This window comes from Aspergillus bombycis (genome assembly GCF_001792695.1).
Source record: "Aspergillus bombycis strain NRRL26010 chromosome Unknown contig00009, whole genome shotgun sequence".
Lineage (NCBI taxonomy): Eukaryota > Fungi > Ascomycota > Eurotiomycetes > Eurotiales > Aspergillaceae > Aspergillus > Aspergillus bombycis.
The window spans coordinates 103,623-121,465 of record NW_019170011.1 but is presented as its reverse complement, the minus strand read 5'-3'; the positions used below and the strand labels follow the sequence as shown (position 1 = coordinate 121,465).

At 48.3% G+C, this 17,843-nt stretch overlaps 3 protein-coding genes across 3 annotated transcripts; 2 read left to right on the top strand and 1 right to left on the bottom strand.

Moving 5' to 3' along the window:
* Positions 1 to 7,510: 7,510 nt before the first annotated feature.
* ABOM_003528 (uncharacterized protein) lies at positions 7,511 to 8,983 on the top strand (the record flags this gene model as incomplete). The annotated part of the gene is made up of 1 exon (XM_022530658.1): positions 7,511 to 8,983. The coding sequence occupies one exon, from the start codon at positions 7,511 to 7,513 to the stop codon at positions 8,981 to 8,983; it is 1,473 nt and encodes a 490-aa protein (XP_022393134.1).
* Positions 8,984 to 13,353: 4,370 nt separating this feature from the next.
* ABOM_003527 (putative glucokinase regulator family protein) lies at positions 13,354 to 15,384 on the bottom strand (the record flags this gene model as incomplete). Its single annotated transcript, XM_022530657.1, has 1 exon — positions 13,354 to 15,384. One exon carries the CDS (start codon positions 15,382 to 15,384, stop codon positions 13,354 to 13,356), a length of 2,031 nt encoding a protein of 676 aa, XP_022393127.1.
* A 463-nt stretch (positions 15,385 to 15,847) lies between these two features.
* Positions 15,848 to 17,257, top strand: ABOM_003526 (UNC93-like protein; the record flags this gene model as incomplete). The annotated part of the gene is made up of 1 exon (XM_022530656.1): positions 15,848 to 17,257. One exon carries the CDS (start codon positions 15,848 to 15,850, stop codon positions 17,255 to 17,257), a length of 1,410 nt encoding a protein of 469 aa, XP_022393128.1.
* Between the last annotated feature and the right edge of the window lie 586 nt (positions 17,258 to 17,843).

Sequence of the window (17,843 nt, the reverse complement as noted above, 5' to 3'; positions counted from 1 at the left end):
CGAATGATAAATCCTTCTGATCTTTGAAACCATAGCACGTTTGAGAGAGGAACGTTTCATTCTTATTAGTAGTCGGAGTCGCACTCTGCTGATATGTACAGGCAGATGCAGGATCGAACGTGAGTCTACTTAACAACTGTAGATCTACACCTAGCATAGATGTATATTTATAAAAGCTGACAGTGCCGCACTAGAAGAGAGAGAGAGAGAGAAAGGTGTAGGGAGGAGGAAGGATTTTAACCAAAACAACTAGAACCAAAGGTAGAAGAGCCATTACGCAAGAAGTGAGAAGTAGTGTACGGTGTGCATGGCATATATGGGTCAGCAGCAAAGGTAGTATTAGTCACTATGGAGATAAACGAGTCAAATGTTACTTGTTGAGAGATAATGGAATCCAAGGGTTTTGGATGAGATGCCATGAAGTTTAGTGTTTATGCTCGAGTCCGGAGTAGTTCGGGCCATTCTCATTTCAAGGGCGCTGGACTAATTCCAAGCGGGTGAGGAGGACACTTCATAGACATAGCGGTGAATATCAAGCACAGTGATCACTGGCACAGGAGAGCTCAGAGTGATAATGTTCATAAAAGACATTTTTTATCCAGGGGGAATGAGAGCTATGGCCTCATTATGCGTCCGGATATTTTATGGTTGATACGTAGATCATACGAAGCCTCATACATGCAAGGGATCATATGAGATTTGTCATCTATCAGTCTTTTCATAGGCATCTATCGGAAGTATAGGGTGACCCGGAGAGTTGATAGGGTGGCATCTTCTGATACCATGATTTCCCTTGGAGGTTTGTGCTCGCGAAACCTGATATCTCTTGGGGACAAGCAAGACGTTGATGTTTTCCCTGTGGGCTCTCACACTCCACAGAAAGGTCGGAGATGAAGGGGATAAGAAATTACCACCTACCAAGTAAGCTACCGTTTCATTCTACAATGGTAGAACCCGGAGTCCACCCACGACGGAGAACCATCCACAGCTACTATGTTGGAAGCTCGGACGAGCGAAGAGCAAACCAAGAACACAGTCTCAATACATTAGGTAAGGGCGACAGTCACGTAGGATTAGTGTTTAATTAACACAGACGCTTATAAGCCAGTAGCTCAATGCCATGAGAACCAAGGTTTGATTTATACAGATCAGATCATATATATGACATCTCGCACTTTAGGGCTCTTTCTCCCATTTGCCCAAGGTTTATTTATAGCAAGTCCCGTTTTCTTCGAGGTGGATATCTAGTGGAGAGCCTCGGAGGACTATTGATTTTTAAATTGCTTCCGAAGTCTCGGAGAACACTACTCTCTGTCTTGAGTCTTCCACATACGGAGTACACGGAGTACGTCCATACTGGCTAACCATCCCAGCGGACCATGGTGGAAGCCAATAGTTTTGGACACTATTGGCATCTGAAACTCTCCTTCCGAGATGTTCTTGTAGTCAATGTTTGTTTCTTGAACTTCGAGCAAGAAATCCATGTGGTGGATCCGGTACCTGAATATGATATGACATCTTGGCGACTTTTCCCTTTCCGCATTAGGCCGGATGTGATGCTGAATTTGTTGATCGTGCACCAAGCGCACTGTGCGTGTACAGACCGCCCAGTGAGGAGCAGATGAGATTAACCTCGGCCGCGACTGTTACCCTCAATATTCAGAATGACCGGCAGCTTCGGAAGCTATGCCCTTCTGGCTGTTAAGGGTGTGGATTCGGTTTCGAAAGATAACCGTGGACGCATTCCTCTTCTGCTAGCCGCTCGCCCTGGGTATACAGAGATCGTACAGCTGCTTCTCACAGTAAGGTGTCGATCCAAATGTAAAAGTTGTCAAGGATACAACACCGCTTCATCTCGCCACAAAGTTTTGGCTGGACGTCGTGAAGCAGCTTGCTATAGACGCAGTGGGCCCAGAGTGGAAGGATAATCACGGATATAATGCCCTGCTGATCGCTGCACAATACTAATCCTCTGAGACGGTTGCTCTTGTCCTCAACGGGACGCGTGCAGGCTGACCCGAGTACTGGGGAGGGTCGACGAAGTTACATATGGAGACTCTCAAGGGATATAGCGAGACCCGTCAAGACAACTAAGTGGTGATGTATAACTAACTGTAAGAGAGGGAACGAACGGGTTGCGTGTCCCGGAGCGGTCAAGGGCGTCGTCTTAAGGGGCCATCACGTGAGGCCCTCAGGACCCATCTGGAGTCGCTCCGACTCGTTCGGAGAAGACTGTCAGTGCTATGCACCGCGAGTGCACTAAGGAAACGACGGTGGATATGACAGTTGCCCCCTCCCCCAATGGTGCGATTCCTATTGTCCGGGTAAACACCGTTATTATGTTCCCACCGGGAGGAAGATCAGATCATATGGCTTTCCATGAATCCAAGTCCGTCCATTTCCTATTCGGACAAGTCACCGTTTTAGTGCTGCTGCTAGCAGTATAGCCTGGGAAATTTTTCTATTATTAATCGCAGAGTGACCTTGGTCGAAAGTCGGTCAGCCAAAAACAAGGCAAATTACTGAGTAGTTGCCTCGTCGGAGTTTATCTTCCATGGCTGTCTGGGGTTAAGGCAGTGCCAGTGCCGTCGTAGCTCGATGAAGAAAAGAAGACGGGACGAATCCTCACGAGAAGATGATCTCCTCGGATTATGCTGAATTTGGCAAGATCATCGCTGTCAGGATAATTTCCTGGCTCTTGGCTCTACATATCATATCACATCACATCTCACAAGGCAATGGAACCGGAGCAAAGGAATCTTTCTTCCCTCATCCATGCCTGCATTCTATACCCTGCGATCCCTATCCTTAACAGAAATCTAGGGACCGCGAACAATGCCTACAAAGAATTCCCTCCCTCGTCGCTGTTTAGTATGAAGGGCGCGCGTTTTCCCGCTCCCTGTCTAGGGTAATCTCGGCATTGACTCGGCTTTTATCCCCCCCTGTCACTATTCTGCACCATCGTACCATAGATGCATTCTCTGGCTTGCTCTTTCTCCATTCTCGATTCCTATCTACTAATCATGAACGAAATAAACGGTGGAAGATCCCGTGGCGCCCCTCGGGATTTGTGCCCTTGGGTGCCTGCCATGCCGCCACCTTCGGTGCCTTGTGCCTGACTCTGAACTTGGCTTTCGTCTAGTCCTGCATATCTAGGAGTCTGTACAGTTGCATTACCAATAATGCGGTTCGGTTATCAACTGGGGTACAGGGCTTATCACATTAGCGTTTACTATGTTGCGGTCAGTTATGTATGCAGATTGTAGGGTGAGATGTGGCGATTATTACGGTTTTTACTGGGTTGTCTCTGGCCTTGTGCCATTTGATTACCTCGTTAGTAGCGTGTGGCTATAGTACAGGGTATGCAAATGACTTGTGATGATCACTATGTAACTGTAAGCCTACTTTGTGAAATAAGAGCTCAACATGAACACGGCCATCCCGAGGTTGCAGTCGTGATGCTCCATTACCACGCTAATCTCTCGGCCGTATGGTTATTGGTAGATGGACACCTGATGAATCCCTACGACGACGTGTCTTCTCCAGCCAAGTCCGAACGGTAGCAGTGTTGAGTTCCAAGGCTGTTACTAGTCAACGAAGGGTAAGGATAGTGGGGAGGCTGACGTTGAACAAGAGAGTTGCCATTTAGTCAACAGCAGTTGAGGCTTTTCGCAAGGATATTGCAAGGCCTGACGAGAAGTGGGGTTGGGAAGGAAAATCGTAAGCCGTGGAGGGGAAAGAAAGTTTGCCGATGAGTTTTATCTCTCATCCTGGTGCCGGAAAAGACGGTATCTTTGTACCTACCCATGTTGGGCTCTCTTTCTGGTCCTTTCGTGTCCTACCTGGCCTGGTAGTTGTATTGCCCATCACCCTGCATCTAAGTTTCGCGTCCATCTGAGCGTCTGGGGAAGCTGGCAGGTTGGTGATGGCTGGGGACAATGATCAGACGCCACGATATCGCCATGCAGATGATACGTGTATCATCGTCACTATCTACTGGTTTAAGCGATCTGGGAAAGTCTAAACTACATCTTGCTTAGGCATTTTCTTGATGGTTAGGCAGGTTTGCGGGCGATCGTTGCTGCATCAGGTTGTACTTGCTGTAGGGTTTGGCCATCTGGCGGGCTGGACTTGAGCGACTCGAGAAAACCCCAACGCAAGGGAGAAGCATGGCTGTACGACTCAGGCGAAAGTCGATTCGATGCTGGACGGCACGTACGTGGTCCTACACACCTACATACGTGTAACCATGCAGTCATACTTGCAGCGTCCCCTCCGTACAGGGTTCAGAGAAAGAGCGCGCGCGCATCATGTATGTCGCTCAATCTTCCAGCCACATGTATGTCTACTGCGATCTCAACCCGATAGCTGTTCCTCCATCCGGGCATAAAGTTCGTATGCCTCCGAAATATCTCCTTTTCAACCGATAAGAGCGCGAAAAAGAAAGAAAGAAAGAAACGAAACCGTGGTGTATGCCTTGGTCCATGCGCTTTCGGGATTGTTTCACCTTGCAACATAATCGTGTTCCTGCAGCTCAACGGGGGGCGGTTGAACCTGCCGCACTTGCTTTGATTTCCCTTTATTTAGTTATTTATTTATTTATTTGTTTACTGATTGTTGTCCCGTGGGTTATGCTTGTCTAATTTTATGAAGATCAGAGGATTGGTTATGCATTGGTGACGACGATCATGGTGGCCAGCCTCCTATTGTCTTAGTCGGCCGAATCGGGTAATTTCGCCTCCGTGCCCTAATTATTGCATGTCAACCTCCAAGATGTTGTAGAGAGTTTCGAAAGTCGGTGAAGCTGTCAACCACCCACGATGTATCATGGTGATATATATAGGAATATTGATTCCTTTTTTAAACTCCACGAACCATTGAGCTCGGTTCTCTTCGGATGCTATATCCGAAGAGCAGGTTGTGGGGGAATTCTCCCTCTTGTTACAGACCGACACAAAGGACTGCAAGGGTTCGAGTCAAACAGTAGGGAGGTTCGAGTCTATTGCTGTGGGCGCCGATAAGAAAAATCTCCTATTTGTTGGGCAAATCGGAGAATTTTCTCGCTCTCTTTTCGTCCCTCGTCCACCATGAGGGGGGAAAAAAAACCGGCCTTGGTTGTATTACCTGACTAAAAATTTCCATGGATTGTTGAGGCGAATGAACTCCAAGGCGGGAAGAGCAAACTAGTGTGCTTCCTTTGGGGTTAATGCTCGAAATGGTGTGTTTGAGTTAAGAGATGCTCCACCGTGGTGCAGCAACGGAGATCTTGGCAGCTTTCCCTGAGTGGGTGGTCCTTGGAGGTGATTTTCTCTGGTTCCGGTCCCCATTCAGGAGGAGTCCTTTGACTTTTTGATACATGATAATTGGGGATGATCGGAGGGTGGTCATGGCGAAGGTTGTTCACTATTGTTTGAGAAAATTCCATTTCTTGTTCTTTTTGGCTTCGATCCGAGCAATCGAATGGGTTTCAACCCTTTTGTGGCCAAGTTGCCTGCTTTTTCTTTCTTTCTTTCTTTCTCTTTCCTTTTTCTCTCTTTTATTTGCTGCAACATTTCCCCACTTCTTTTTAGTGGGGCGGCCTCACTTGATTCACATTTCCGTTCTCTATCAATAACAAACGGCCAAACATGAATCTAAGGCACTCTAAGTGACTTAGTCTCTCACGGAATGCTGCCCCATGTGGCTTAGGACAGGAGACGAAACCCTCCCAGCACAGACGTTTTGCGCTGAAGGACTCTCGATAGTCAATGATATAGGACCGACAATAGTTAGCACCCTTGATGAAGAAGCATATTAAACACCCTTCAGAGCGTCATAGTCCGATGACGATAGATTAAATGGAAAATTCTTCGCGTTCCATGGGAAAGGCGTCGTATTCCACACGGTCCCTACTAATCTTTTCGGCAGCGAAGAACCCTCCCCCTGGCCAACGCACCCAATGAACAGTCATACCATCTCTCAAATCGTCGATCGGCAAAAAGAGGACAGACGAGAAAATTTGGCTTGCAAAACGGTTTAAACCGTCGAAAGGGGAAGACGCACATGATCTCCACTAAGTAATACTAAAGTAATCTAGATGTTGCCGCCAAAGTTGGTGGCCCTAAAAAGAAGCTCCGTCCATCCATGGTCACTGCATTGACCTCCCCTGTCGACAGCTCACGTTGATACGTCAATTCTTCCCCCCGACTCGAACCTCTCGTCATTGGTTTTGCTTTTCTTGTTTTTCCTTTTCTTTTCTTTTCTTTTTTTTTTTGGTTAAGATTACCTCCGCTTCTCAAGGTACGAACCAGGGTGTCGTGTAAAGCAGGACAGAAAGCTAAAATTACACCAGCTCCCCCGGGCTGTTTCCCCTTCATTATTCGTTTGTGCCCGGATGGCGTTGAATTGTAACGCGCTACGCCGGCAGGAGATAACCGAGCTTATTCCAGCGGCTCTCTCTCGTGTTGCGTCCCAGTTATTTCTGGTATTTTGTCGTTTGTCGCCAATGTAGGGTTAGTTCGGGTGTTAGTCAAGAACTCTGCAAATGCAAGGGTTAAACCTGAAGTGATATCCTGAGGCAACGGTCCACTTGTCGGCTTGCAGGAGAGAACCGGTAAGGGAAATGATAAAAATAATTAAATAAAATCGAATGAAATGAAATCGACTAAGATAAAATAAAAATTAGAGAATTACTGTAAAATACTGTATGGATTCATTTTATTCTATGTTTTCTTCTTTTAATCCATGTTCATATTATATAGAGAATAAAATAAATCATTTAGTAGAACAAGTAATTAGGAAGGGAAAAAAAAGAAGAAGAAATAAAATAAAAATAAAAAGACCAGGACAAAAAAACCCTTTCCAAACGTGATTCCACGTGTGCACGGCTTTTCCCTTGTACTGACTACTGTACTAACCAAACATTCCTACCATTTTTCCTTCTGTCTCTCCACTCTCGATACAACGGATAGTCCGCCCGGTGGAGATCAATGGAGTGCGTGGTCCGTCCTCCGTTCCGAAGGTTGTGTGATCTCATGGCATCGAGGGTGGCTATTTTTCCACTCCTCCCTGTTCAAACCTTCAGAGACAAGGGGATCCACTTCTTTTAGAGCATACCAACCCGTGTGGGACAGGAGGAGAAGGAGAAAAAGGGTAAAAAAAGGGAAAAAAAGAAAAAAGAAAAGGATGATTGTCTGCTCTTAGTAGTTATATCTCACCTGTATCCGTCTCACTCTTTGACGTCCCTGTCCTTCCTCACCTGCGACCCTCCCCCTACTTTCGTCTCTGGTCCTTCTCTGTTGATTTTTTACTGCTTTTGTTCGCACGCTCATTTGTTATTGTCGATGATACCGTGAGTGTATCGTCCTTCTTATCCGGTGACATTGATCATTATTGCCGTCGCCGTCCTTCCTACCTCATTATCGCGGACCCGATCATTAACGACGGCTTGTCTACTTGCCATTCTTTCTTATAATCAACTTGATCTCCTTTCAGTCCTGGTCCATCCCGGAAACGGTCGGTGGAAGAGACTATGTACGACACCGCAGGGCCTATTCGTCTGGATTATATCAACCAGCAGCATCTACCACGGCGGTACGAGTCGGACGAGGAGGATATCTCGGAGTCTGAAATGGGTGGACACGACAATGCTTTCTCTCCCGTGGAGGCTTATGAGCCATCAAATTCCGACATCAACGAGTCCGAGATCGAGAGGCCCGGCTTCCCTCGGTTACTGCCTACATATTCATCCTCCGGGAAAACGTCACGCCCGGTATCAATGGACACCATCAAACGAAGCAGTGCTACGACATTCGTAGCGGACTCGTACATTTTCGAACATGATGACGACGTGATCATTGAGCTGCCATCCCCTGACGCTGCATCTCCCCTGCAATCTCCAATCTTCTTGCCTCCCAGTGTATATGTTCCCTCGGAGTCACCTGTGTCGACGAGACCTCAATCTCTCGCCTCTATTTCCTCGGCATCGGTGTATTCTGATGATGAGGATTCGGGCCTGCTCGTAGCGGAGCAGGTCAAGATCGTTGAACCCATTGCAAAACCTAATTTAATCCTAATCAGCCCAGTCTCCGAACACTCCCCCTCCCCCTTTAAGGACTCAACCCCTACACCTAATACTATCAAGGATAATTCAAACGATAGCGGCTCTCAGGGGCTGTACTCGCATCGACGGGCCGCGGCTTCTCAGCCCTTACTATGGAACAAGTGGGATCAAACTCCCGCGAAGAATGAAGCATTAAAACGAGGCAGCATGCTGCTGACCACTCGTGATCTTGAGCGGCTACCCATGGTGGCATCAGGCCCCATCGTCAGCTCACCAGTCGAGGTGCATGAACTGCCATCTCCGATGACACTTCCTATGCACTCGATGACATTCCCACGCCCTGCAACTGCTGTGTCTGAAAAGGCCTCCTCAGAGATGCATTCCCGTCGCCCTACGGATATTCTCCGCCGTCCGCCATCGATCAAGAGTCTGAGCAGCGCGAGCCTTCCGTTCTTTCACGGCCGTCAAGCCCCTACCAGTGCTGATGCCGACTCTCGGACGAGGTCTATGTCTTACACTCACTCGAGTGCCAAATCTGTGCATGGATTACCATTGCAGTCTAGTTGCCCGCCATCTCGTACCGCTAGCCCTTCTCCATATTATTCCTCCCCCTCTTTCACTCGTGAGCGATCCGGCTCCACCTATAGCACTTCCAGTTTTGGTCGCACCCCCACGCCACTCCGACAGCCCCTGAAGAAAACCTCGACATCCTCTAGCATCTACTCGTCCAGCAGTCTCCGGTCTGAGGTCGAGAGCGTCCACAGCTTGGACCCCCGGGATGTGGCTGAGACCGATTTCCAGCAGAAAGTTAAGCGAAAGAAAAGTCTGCGACGCATCCGGCAGTCGACCGTCGAATCTTTCGACCCGGCTGGAAAAAAGAGCTTCATGGGGTTTATGTTCGGATCCAAGCGGAAGTCCACCATCAAAAGTCTTAATGCTTAATTCCAGCAAGTTGCAATGACACGCCTGGCTACAGTTTGCCTGTTCTCTCTCTCTTTCGATCCTTGCTTCTCCCTGTCCTAATTTGACCCTCCTTTGGACGAATTTGTTCATTTTGATACCTATCCTTACTTTTCCTGTTACTATTTTGGTTTCCCTCATTTTACACGGATTTGTCCAGCGGTTCCTGTTGAGCGTTCAAGGCGTTGGGGTTTCTGCTTTCCTCTCCTCATTCTACGGCGGCGGCTTTCTTGGCTTTGATTTTTGAACCTTATTCTCCGGTCGATATGGACCGCATCCACCTTGTTCTTGAAGACCTTTCATTTCCTGTATCATAATGCCGAAGACTCAGTTCGTTGACGGTACCTCCTGGAGTGGGCCGAACCGGGCCGGTTATACTCAATACCCAATTGGATGCAAAAAATATACAAGAAGTTGACTTCTGCTCCCGTTCTCAAAAGTCAAATAAATGATATCAAATTGAATCCCGAGCCGAACGACCCACATTCAGCTCCCTTTTGTAAGCGAACCCCCATCCCATTGAAGATACAGAGACGGTCACGTTACATTGGCATGAATCAATCGGACGGCTGGGGAGATTGAAAGTGGACATTTCTCCATGATCCTTCAGCCCTCTGTCGTCATCTACGCCGTATCCATTATCAATCACCAACCCGAGCGACTTTCTCCCCCACTGTACCTCGTGTCCAGGGTTTCAACAGCGGGAAGAATCCCAGTTGACCACTATCTCAGCCCCGTGACTTTTGCCACCACGGTCTTCGTATTCCACGCTGTCGTGACTCGCGCAGTCGGGGGTTGTCTCTCCTGGACCTACCCGAACCGAGCGGCTCTGCCGGCCTTCATCTCTCAGTTGGGCCTAGGGCTCGTTTCGTCCGTGCGGGACTCTTCGATCTGGATTCCATGATCGGCACTGTCAGCGAGTTCGCGATGGGGTTTCCGTTTGGGGAGCGAGCGTTCGGGTGTAAGGTTGTTGGGATTTGCCCTAGTCTACCAAGGTAAGTCTATCCGGATACGCAACGATTTATTTTTTATTCTTTTTTTCTCGCCTCCTTTCTTTATCGTCCCTGGATATTAAGAACCGGGAAGGGTTGACGTAGCCTTGATCCTGAAATTTAATCAGATGCAGATCCCAGGCTGAAATCAGTTCACTTGCATCTCCGCTGAATAATGGGATTTGTGTGAGTGTGTAGTTCATGTCGTATTGGCTTAAGCTTTCCTGCCTGCATACTGCGCAGTAAGTACTAGTACTATACTCCTTGTATGCATGTAGTCTACCTTAATCTATGCAATCAATGGGTTTCTAAGAAAAGAGATAGGCACGCAGGGTGCCGTGTGCCCTGCATGATCTCGAACAAAGAAAACGCAAGATTGATACTAAAAAAAGACTCAAATGGAAAACTACACACACGGGCAAACAGGCCAACATCTCAATGAGGCTGAAAGAAGGAAGGAAGAGAGAAAGACAATAATCCCCAAAAAAAAAAAAAAAAAAAAAAACAAAGTAGGCTAACAAACACCCTCGTTTCAGATCCCTCTTCTCCACCGAGTCAAGCTTTATCAAACCCCGAGACAAAAAAGAAAATTTTCATTCTCCTAGCAACAATGCACGGGACAATACGCCCCCCAAGAAAAAAAGCCATACCGGAAGCGAATCTGAGCCGCGTTGCGGGAAGCCCGGAAGTCCTGAAGATCTCCTCTCGCACGAGTCGGGAGGGGACACGGATCTGATCGGTGTGCAAGTCCTTGCGATTGAGATTGAGATGGAGATCGGTACCAGAGATTTTCCTGGCTCATGCACGGTGAGCTGAAATCTTGGGTCAACCGATCGATACTGGGCGAGTGAAAAGCTGTTAGAGTTGCCCTGGTTGTTCGGTTCGCTACCGCGTCTTGGGTTCGGGTTCGGGGGCCCACTTAGCCTGTTCGTTTGAGGTTCGGTACTTGCTTTGCCTCCGAGCGCTCGGGATTGCGTTGGTTTTGGAGTGTGGGGCCCCTGAGGCACACGTGTGTTGTTTGTTTTTTCTTTCTTTCTTTCTTTTCTGGCTTTTCCTTTGTGCTGTTTGGGGGTGGGGGTTGGGGTTGGGGTTGCGGTTTGGGGCAATCGGGAGGTGCTTGATTACTCCTGTTTTGGCATGGGAGTTTGTGGTGGGCTTGCGGTGGCCTGATTGTCTTCTTTGGGATTAGATGGCTGGGTGGGTAGTGCGCTGTGGATTGAGCGTATTCTGGAAGGTCGTGTGCGTATTCAAGGGAAGTTTACAGGTTTAGTCTATTGCGTGGTATACTCGTATCGTATAGTACGATTTGGGGATGCCTCGCCTAGCCCTAATTGCAGCCTTGCGGAGGGTGAAAGACATGAACCAGGTCATGTCCCCGGCTCCCTGGGTGAAGACTATGAATACTCTCAGTGATATCTTTGAACGATTAACCTCTGTAATGACATTCACTCCCTGATTCACAGTAGTACAGAAAAGAAAGGCAGCCGAGCTCTCACTACAGAACGGCTATTCTTAAAAGCTACAGACCCCACCTCCTCTCTTGCTAGAACCTATCTAATACAATACGCCTTGCTCTCTAGAGACAGATAAGGAGGGTTACAGTCTTTATCTTCAATTTTATCCATTTGTTTTATGTACAGACTATCGAACCAAACGTCTTATTTGAGAGCGCTTGTCCTACTCTAAATCGCTTTGGCCGAGAGCCTTGATCCTCCGATACTGGCGATATCAATACCCGACACTGTTAGAAAGGGAAGGAATCAAAGAGGATGTCAAATATGTTGTGGCAATCGTTCATAATTAACAATAGGACAACTGTTATCCCCGATTTAATGCGATTCGGTACGCGTGCTGCGTTTGACTATTATTTTACATTAAGAGAATATATACATACCGAACCGATCGATTCGTTACATAAAGTCCCAGGTGAGGAATACCTGAGCTGGAGGTACTGTTAAATAAGCGACACCTTGCCCTAAAGGACCGGGGTGAGGTGCACCAACTAATCATAATGGTAAAGGGCTCGGACGCTGTTTGTGACGGTGCGAGGACGAGACCCGTGGTAACTGCCCCGAAAGGGGGAAGCAGTGAAAACTTGATAGAGCAGCTGTGAACATACCGTTTCCTCTGCTACGTAACAACAAGTGGCAGCCGATTATATCAAGGGTTGATGATTTCGTGGGTCAGCACCCTACCTTTGCTCCTTCAAACTGGAAGCTCGAACTCCTATCAGCGCTCCTTGTTGGAACAACACTCAACTTTATGATAATGTCGAAACGTGGTTAAGCGTACACTCTAAAAGGCTGGGACAAGGATTACATTTCAGAGTATAACCGAAGTTGTCGATCTTGAGAAGGGGGATATAGCGCAGCACAAACCTATTATCGCGACTGCATTCGACAATCAATGGATCGTAACCTATAAAGGCTATTTTGCATTCATGGGACAGAATATAGCGGAAGGATATCTATATCTGGTCAATAGATACCCCGGGGAAGTACCTGGGATAGCTAAATTCGAAATTGGGAGTGTGGAATGCCCGCCGGTAGTAGCTGCTGACGCGATGGAATTTAAGAATTTACCGGTAAAGGGCGCGCTGAATTTTATATACTAGAAAAGATATTCGAGCCTCTATTCTCGATATCAGGCAACAAGACAGTCGCAGAAGATAGTCGACGGCTGTGGAAAAGCATTGGGGGATCTTCAATAGTCTACGCAGAGCCGTGTTACAGAGACTTACTCAAGCAGCTGTCTTGGCTAACTATAAATCTTCAATCGTTTGCCTGTGCACACAGATCCGGATGTAGTCATTGCCACATGCCTAGGATGGTTGTTGGAGAGATGAAGACGCTTGGGCTAAAGAGCATATCACTTCCAGAATGGTAATCTGCGCAGGTGCTGTTCTAGACAAGAGTAAGTTGAGCATACACGCTTGAGGACCTGATAGATATATTATCACCTCTATTGCCTTGGCCATATCCTTAGATACCACACAAGCCCGCGATACAGAGGCATAAAGAAGTACATCCTCGCGCGTTTGAAGTAGGTAGCCTCGTGTGTTTTTGTGATATCGTCATGCCAGGATACTGCCAGAAGGGAAAGTAACAGGAATGCATTTAAATTATCAGACCTCGGTTGTATGTTGGAAACGAGGGTTCGGAATTAACCGAATGCAATAGCAACTGAAACCGGACGTCTTGCACACCAAAACGCATGAATCACTTTTTTCTTTCATCACTATGGATGATCTGTCTACTGTGATGAATAAATGGCCTGTTTATATGATAGCTTTTACAATCATAATCCTGGCTGTCACCGCAGAGCTACAAGTGGAAAGAGGTATAGGCTGAATAGACATGGCTACTCTGTTGTCATATTTTGTCTAGCTAGAAACTGAGCAGCATAGCCTGATGCATCATTAATCACTAGAACCTTCTTAAACGGTAGCTGCTGTTGTTTATCCCATTCTCGTAGGATTAGGCCCTGATACGCCGGGAGGTTCATCAATGCACCCGACAGAATGAGGGCACATTTATGGGGATCACAGATCTCGGCCAGCGGTTTGACTTGCTGAACCAAAGTACCGGCTGAAGACATTAGAACCCCTAACGCTTGAGGATTGGGATCCCGTGCTCTGAAGCCTAACTTTGTGACAACCTTCGCCAAGTCACCTATCTTCTCTTTAGGCCCCGAATTCGAGTGGTATATGTCTTTAAGGACGCCTGCTTCGTTAGAGTTGAGTTCTGCCAGGATCGCCCTCTCGAACTCCGAGAGCTCGTGAGTAGCTTGAAACTGCTTTTGCTCCACACTAGACAAAACAAGCTGCAGTGCTCTCTTTCCAATATCAAAAGCGCTCCCTTGGTCCCCAATTAGATACCCCCAGCCTCCTGTCCGACCGACTTGGACAATCTCGTTCGAAGGCCCCTTTTTGAAGGCAGTTGCTACAGATCCTGTTCCGGCGATCACGGAAATTGCACATTCGACCGAGTCATCCATTGCAATACAAGAGCCAAGAAGTATACCATCACTGGTCAGGCGCAGTGTTCCTTGATCTATAGAAACACCAAAAAGGTCCTCCAGACGATGGGTCAATGTTGCAATCTGGTCCGCGTGGTACAGCCCAGCTAATCCTACCCAGACCTTTGAGAATCTTAGTATATTGGGATGGCCAAATCCCTGCCTCGCAAGGGCCACCGAGGATGCCCGGTCTGTGGCCAACTTTATTTGATCCATAAGCTCCTCTAAAGGAACCGAATTGAAATTACAGGGACCAGCCACCCCTTGACCGACAACCGTTGACTGTGTTGCAATCGAAACAGTGCAGTTTGTTCCACCACCGTCCACGCAAAGGCAGTAATCGGACTCACTCTGAAGGGACATGGGCTTTGGCGGAACCCTTCTGATTCCTTCAACAAAAATGTGAAAGCTATCGCCAGCAGCATGAAGCATCCGCCTGGAAACATCTGGAGGATATCCAGAGATAGCCACGGCGCAGGCTAGCTTGACACTGCCATGACACTCCGAGATGAGATGGTCAATGACCGCATCGCCTTCAGCTGTTTCAGGGATGTCAACCGCCAGTGTCGATGGTAGTCCGTTTCCCTCTATGATATGCATCGGGGCTCCATTGCAGACCTGACGCACAATTCTTCTCCCACGTGCCTTCAGCTTCCAGTTATTCACCCGAACATCAATCATGAGACCCTTATATGTTTTTCCGAGTTTTACCATAGAGCAGGTGCTAATCATATTGAGGATCTGCTTAGCAGCGCTGCCTGCCTTGAGTCTAGTGCTGCCCGTGAGAAATTCAGGACCAACCAAAGGACATATGAGGTGTTTGACCCCGAGCTTGCCAATTCTGGACGGATGCGTGTTCGTAATTCCCGCCGTGAGGGCATCATGTTTGAGAGCTACTTGAAGTGCTCCTAGAACAAATGGGGTTCGTCCCGACGCGGAGATGCCAATCACTGTGTCCTTCTCATTGAGTTGGAGGGCTTCCATTCTCAGAGCCCCGTCACTCTCCACATCCTCAGCACCTTCTTGGGCATGAATTATGGCCTCAGTACCACCTGCAACAATGGTAAGAAATTGCCGGGGGTCGACTGAAAAGGTCACTGGCAGTTCACTGCAGTCCATGAACCCGACTCGGCCGCTATTGCCGGCTCCGACATAGATGAGCCTGCCTCCAGCTCCGAGTCGCGGAGCCAAATCATCAATCAATGATGCAATATCGGGTAGACAGCACGCGACAGCACTCCCTACCCGACTCTCCTCTTTGTTGAACTCTTCACAAAGGTCCAGCGTGTCAAGAAGATCGATCTTGTCCGCAGTTGAGGTTAGGGCTTCTGTCTGCAGGAGGTCCAGACGTTCAACATATTTCGATGGCGCCATGGGCTGAGGGTTAGCGACTGCACGCGATGCCGCTAGAAATTGACATGTGCCTGGTGTATTGTTATTTTTGGAAGGAAGTAAATGCGCTTCAGCAAGGGTTGTCATATACTAGCAATTGGCGATAGATGGCGTGAGTGGAAGTCGGTGGCCGATATCCGCCAATATCTATCCGAACTGCACCGCGTGCCAAAGTGGCACGTTCGCCTACTCCGTAGCCTGCAGTAGTCTAATTTAGTCTTGCACTCTTGTTCGGCATTCAGGACTTAGGTCTCTTTAGCAAATGTAACTTCACCAACCGCTAATCCTGTTCTGTTCTGGGTTAATTTATCATCCCTACCTTGTCTGGTTTTCGCCTGGCGCAATGGGAAACCAGAGTTTTTGCTGCACCTCTGGGTATTTATACACGCATGCCTTCTTCCCCCCGACTGGAATTCTTTACAGTGGCTCCTGATCTGCCGGCACAATGTCTGAAGTAAAGTCCGCTGAACCGGACGTAGCCTCCTCCTCTCGTGATGATGACTTTATACCCCCAAGGCCAGCCAAAAATATCTGGTCAAGAATATACCATGATCCGTGGTTTCAAGTGTCTTTGATTTCGTTTATTTCTTTCTGCAACCCGGGTATGTACAATGCTCTCACAGGAATGGGAGGCTCTGGCCAGGTAGACGGCACTGTCGCTGCGAATTCGAATGTCGCGACGCATGCATGCACCGCTGGCGCGGCCCTGGTTCTCGTGGGCGCATTCTACAAATACCTCGGTCCTCGATTATCTCTCCTGATCGGAGGGTGGACCTATGCGCTCTACGCAGGGTCGTTATTAAACTTCAACAGAACGTCAAACGGTGCATTCGTGATCGCCGCCGGCGCGATTCTCGGCCTCGGTGCCGCTTTCTTTTGGGTGGCCCAAGGTACGATCATGGTTACCTATACCAACGACAACACCCGTGGGCGAGCTATCGCGCTCTTTTGGGTGATTTTCAACCTCGGAGGAGCTATAGGCTCTCTTGCCAGTTTCGGCCTGAACTACCACTCCAAATCTGGCACTGTGACCGACTCCACCTATATCGCCTATATCGTGGTGATGCTGTTTGGGTGGGCTCTGTCGGTGTTTGTGTGCTCGACGGAGTCACTGTCTCGCAAATATCACGGCAGTAGGATCTCCCAGGACTCCAAGACCCTCAATTGGGCAAACCTCAAGCGCACGGCTACGGAGACCGTCAAGATTGTTTTCGACTGGAGGGTCATGTGCCTGTATCCCATGTTCTACAATGCCAACGTGTTCTATTCCTACCAGCAGAATACCGTCAACGGCATGACCTTCAACCTGCGCACACGCTCGCTCAATGGCGCATTGTACTGGATCGCTCAGATGGTGGGAGGGCTTCTGATGGGTTCTGTCTTAGATCTTAAAGGGATCAACCGCCGATCCCGCGCATGCATTGGCTGGGCTGTGTTATTTGTCACAGGCATGGCGATCTGGGGAGGAGGCTACAAGTTCCAGCTCTGGAATGACCAGCGCATGCGGCTTGGTTTCAAGCAGGACATTGACTACAAGGCGGGGAGCCAGTATCTCGGCCCGATGTTCTTGTACTTCTTCTACGGCGCCTATGACTCGTTCTGGCAGTCATATTGCTACTGGATTATCGGGGCGCAGTCCCAGAATCCTGTCGTCAATGCCGTGATTGTTGGTACCTACTCTGCTCTTAAGCCTGCGGGGGGAGCCATGGCCTGGCGAATCAATGCGAACAAGCTTAATGCCATGTCCGAGTTTGCTATGAACTGGGGGCTTTGCATTGGTAGCCTTCTGGTGGCAGTTCCTACTGTGTTGACGCTCAGAAAGGGGAAAGACAGCGCGGAAACAGACCACTGTTGAACCGGTGGCAAATAATGGCTCTCAGCCACATGTTAATTATAAAGGGGAAGTATTTATCCACGAGAAATGGTTTCCCGAGGGCAGTTTTTGACCTTTTTTCGTCCAATTGGACGATGAATATATATATGCAGGGATTCAGTGGACGCTGGTGCCCTTATAGTACATAGATAGGAGATTAATATACGCTGTGCTATTTAATACATAAATAATACTGTAACCCTCCTGCAGGGTCTAGACCCACAAGCCACTCTAACTTTGGGTGTTCATGTTAGTCAACAGAATAACGTCATGAAATTCTCGAGTTGTACTCTTTGGGTAACTATTATGTTTACATGTTACGAAACTGTTATTAATGGTTTCCTAGCTTTACCACCGGCACATATCTAGCTACTCCTTTCTCGGCTGACAATGTCTCGCGCCAGAATCCACACGGATGACGACTTTGACTTTTCTACGTGTTGGGAAAGGATATAGAAGATCCGGGCTGGTTAGGGCTGCAAACGGACCAGCCGAGATGCGGGGTTTCGTAGCCGAGATCCACCGAGAGCGGAAGTCGGCCGCCGTCTCGGGGTCTCAATTTCTGTCC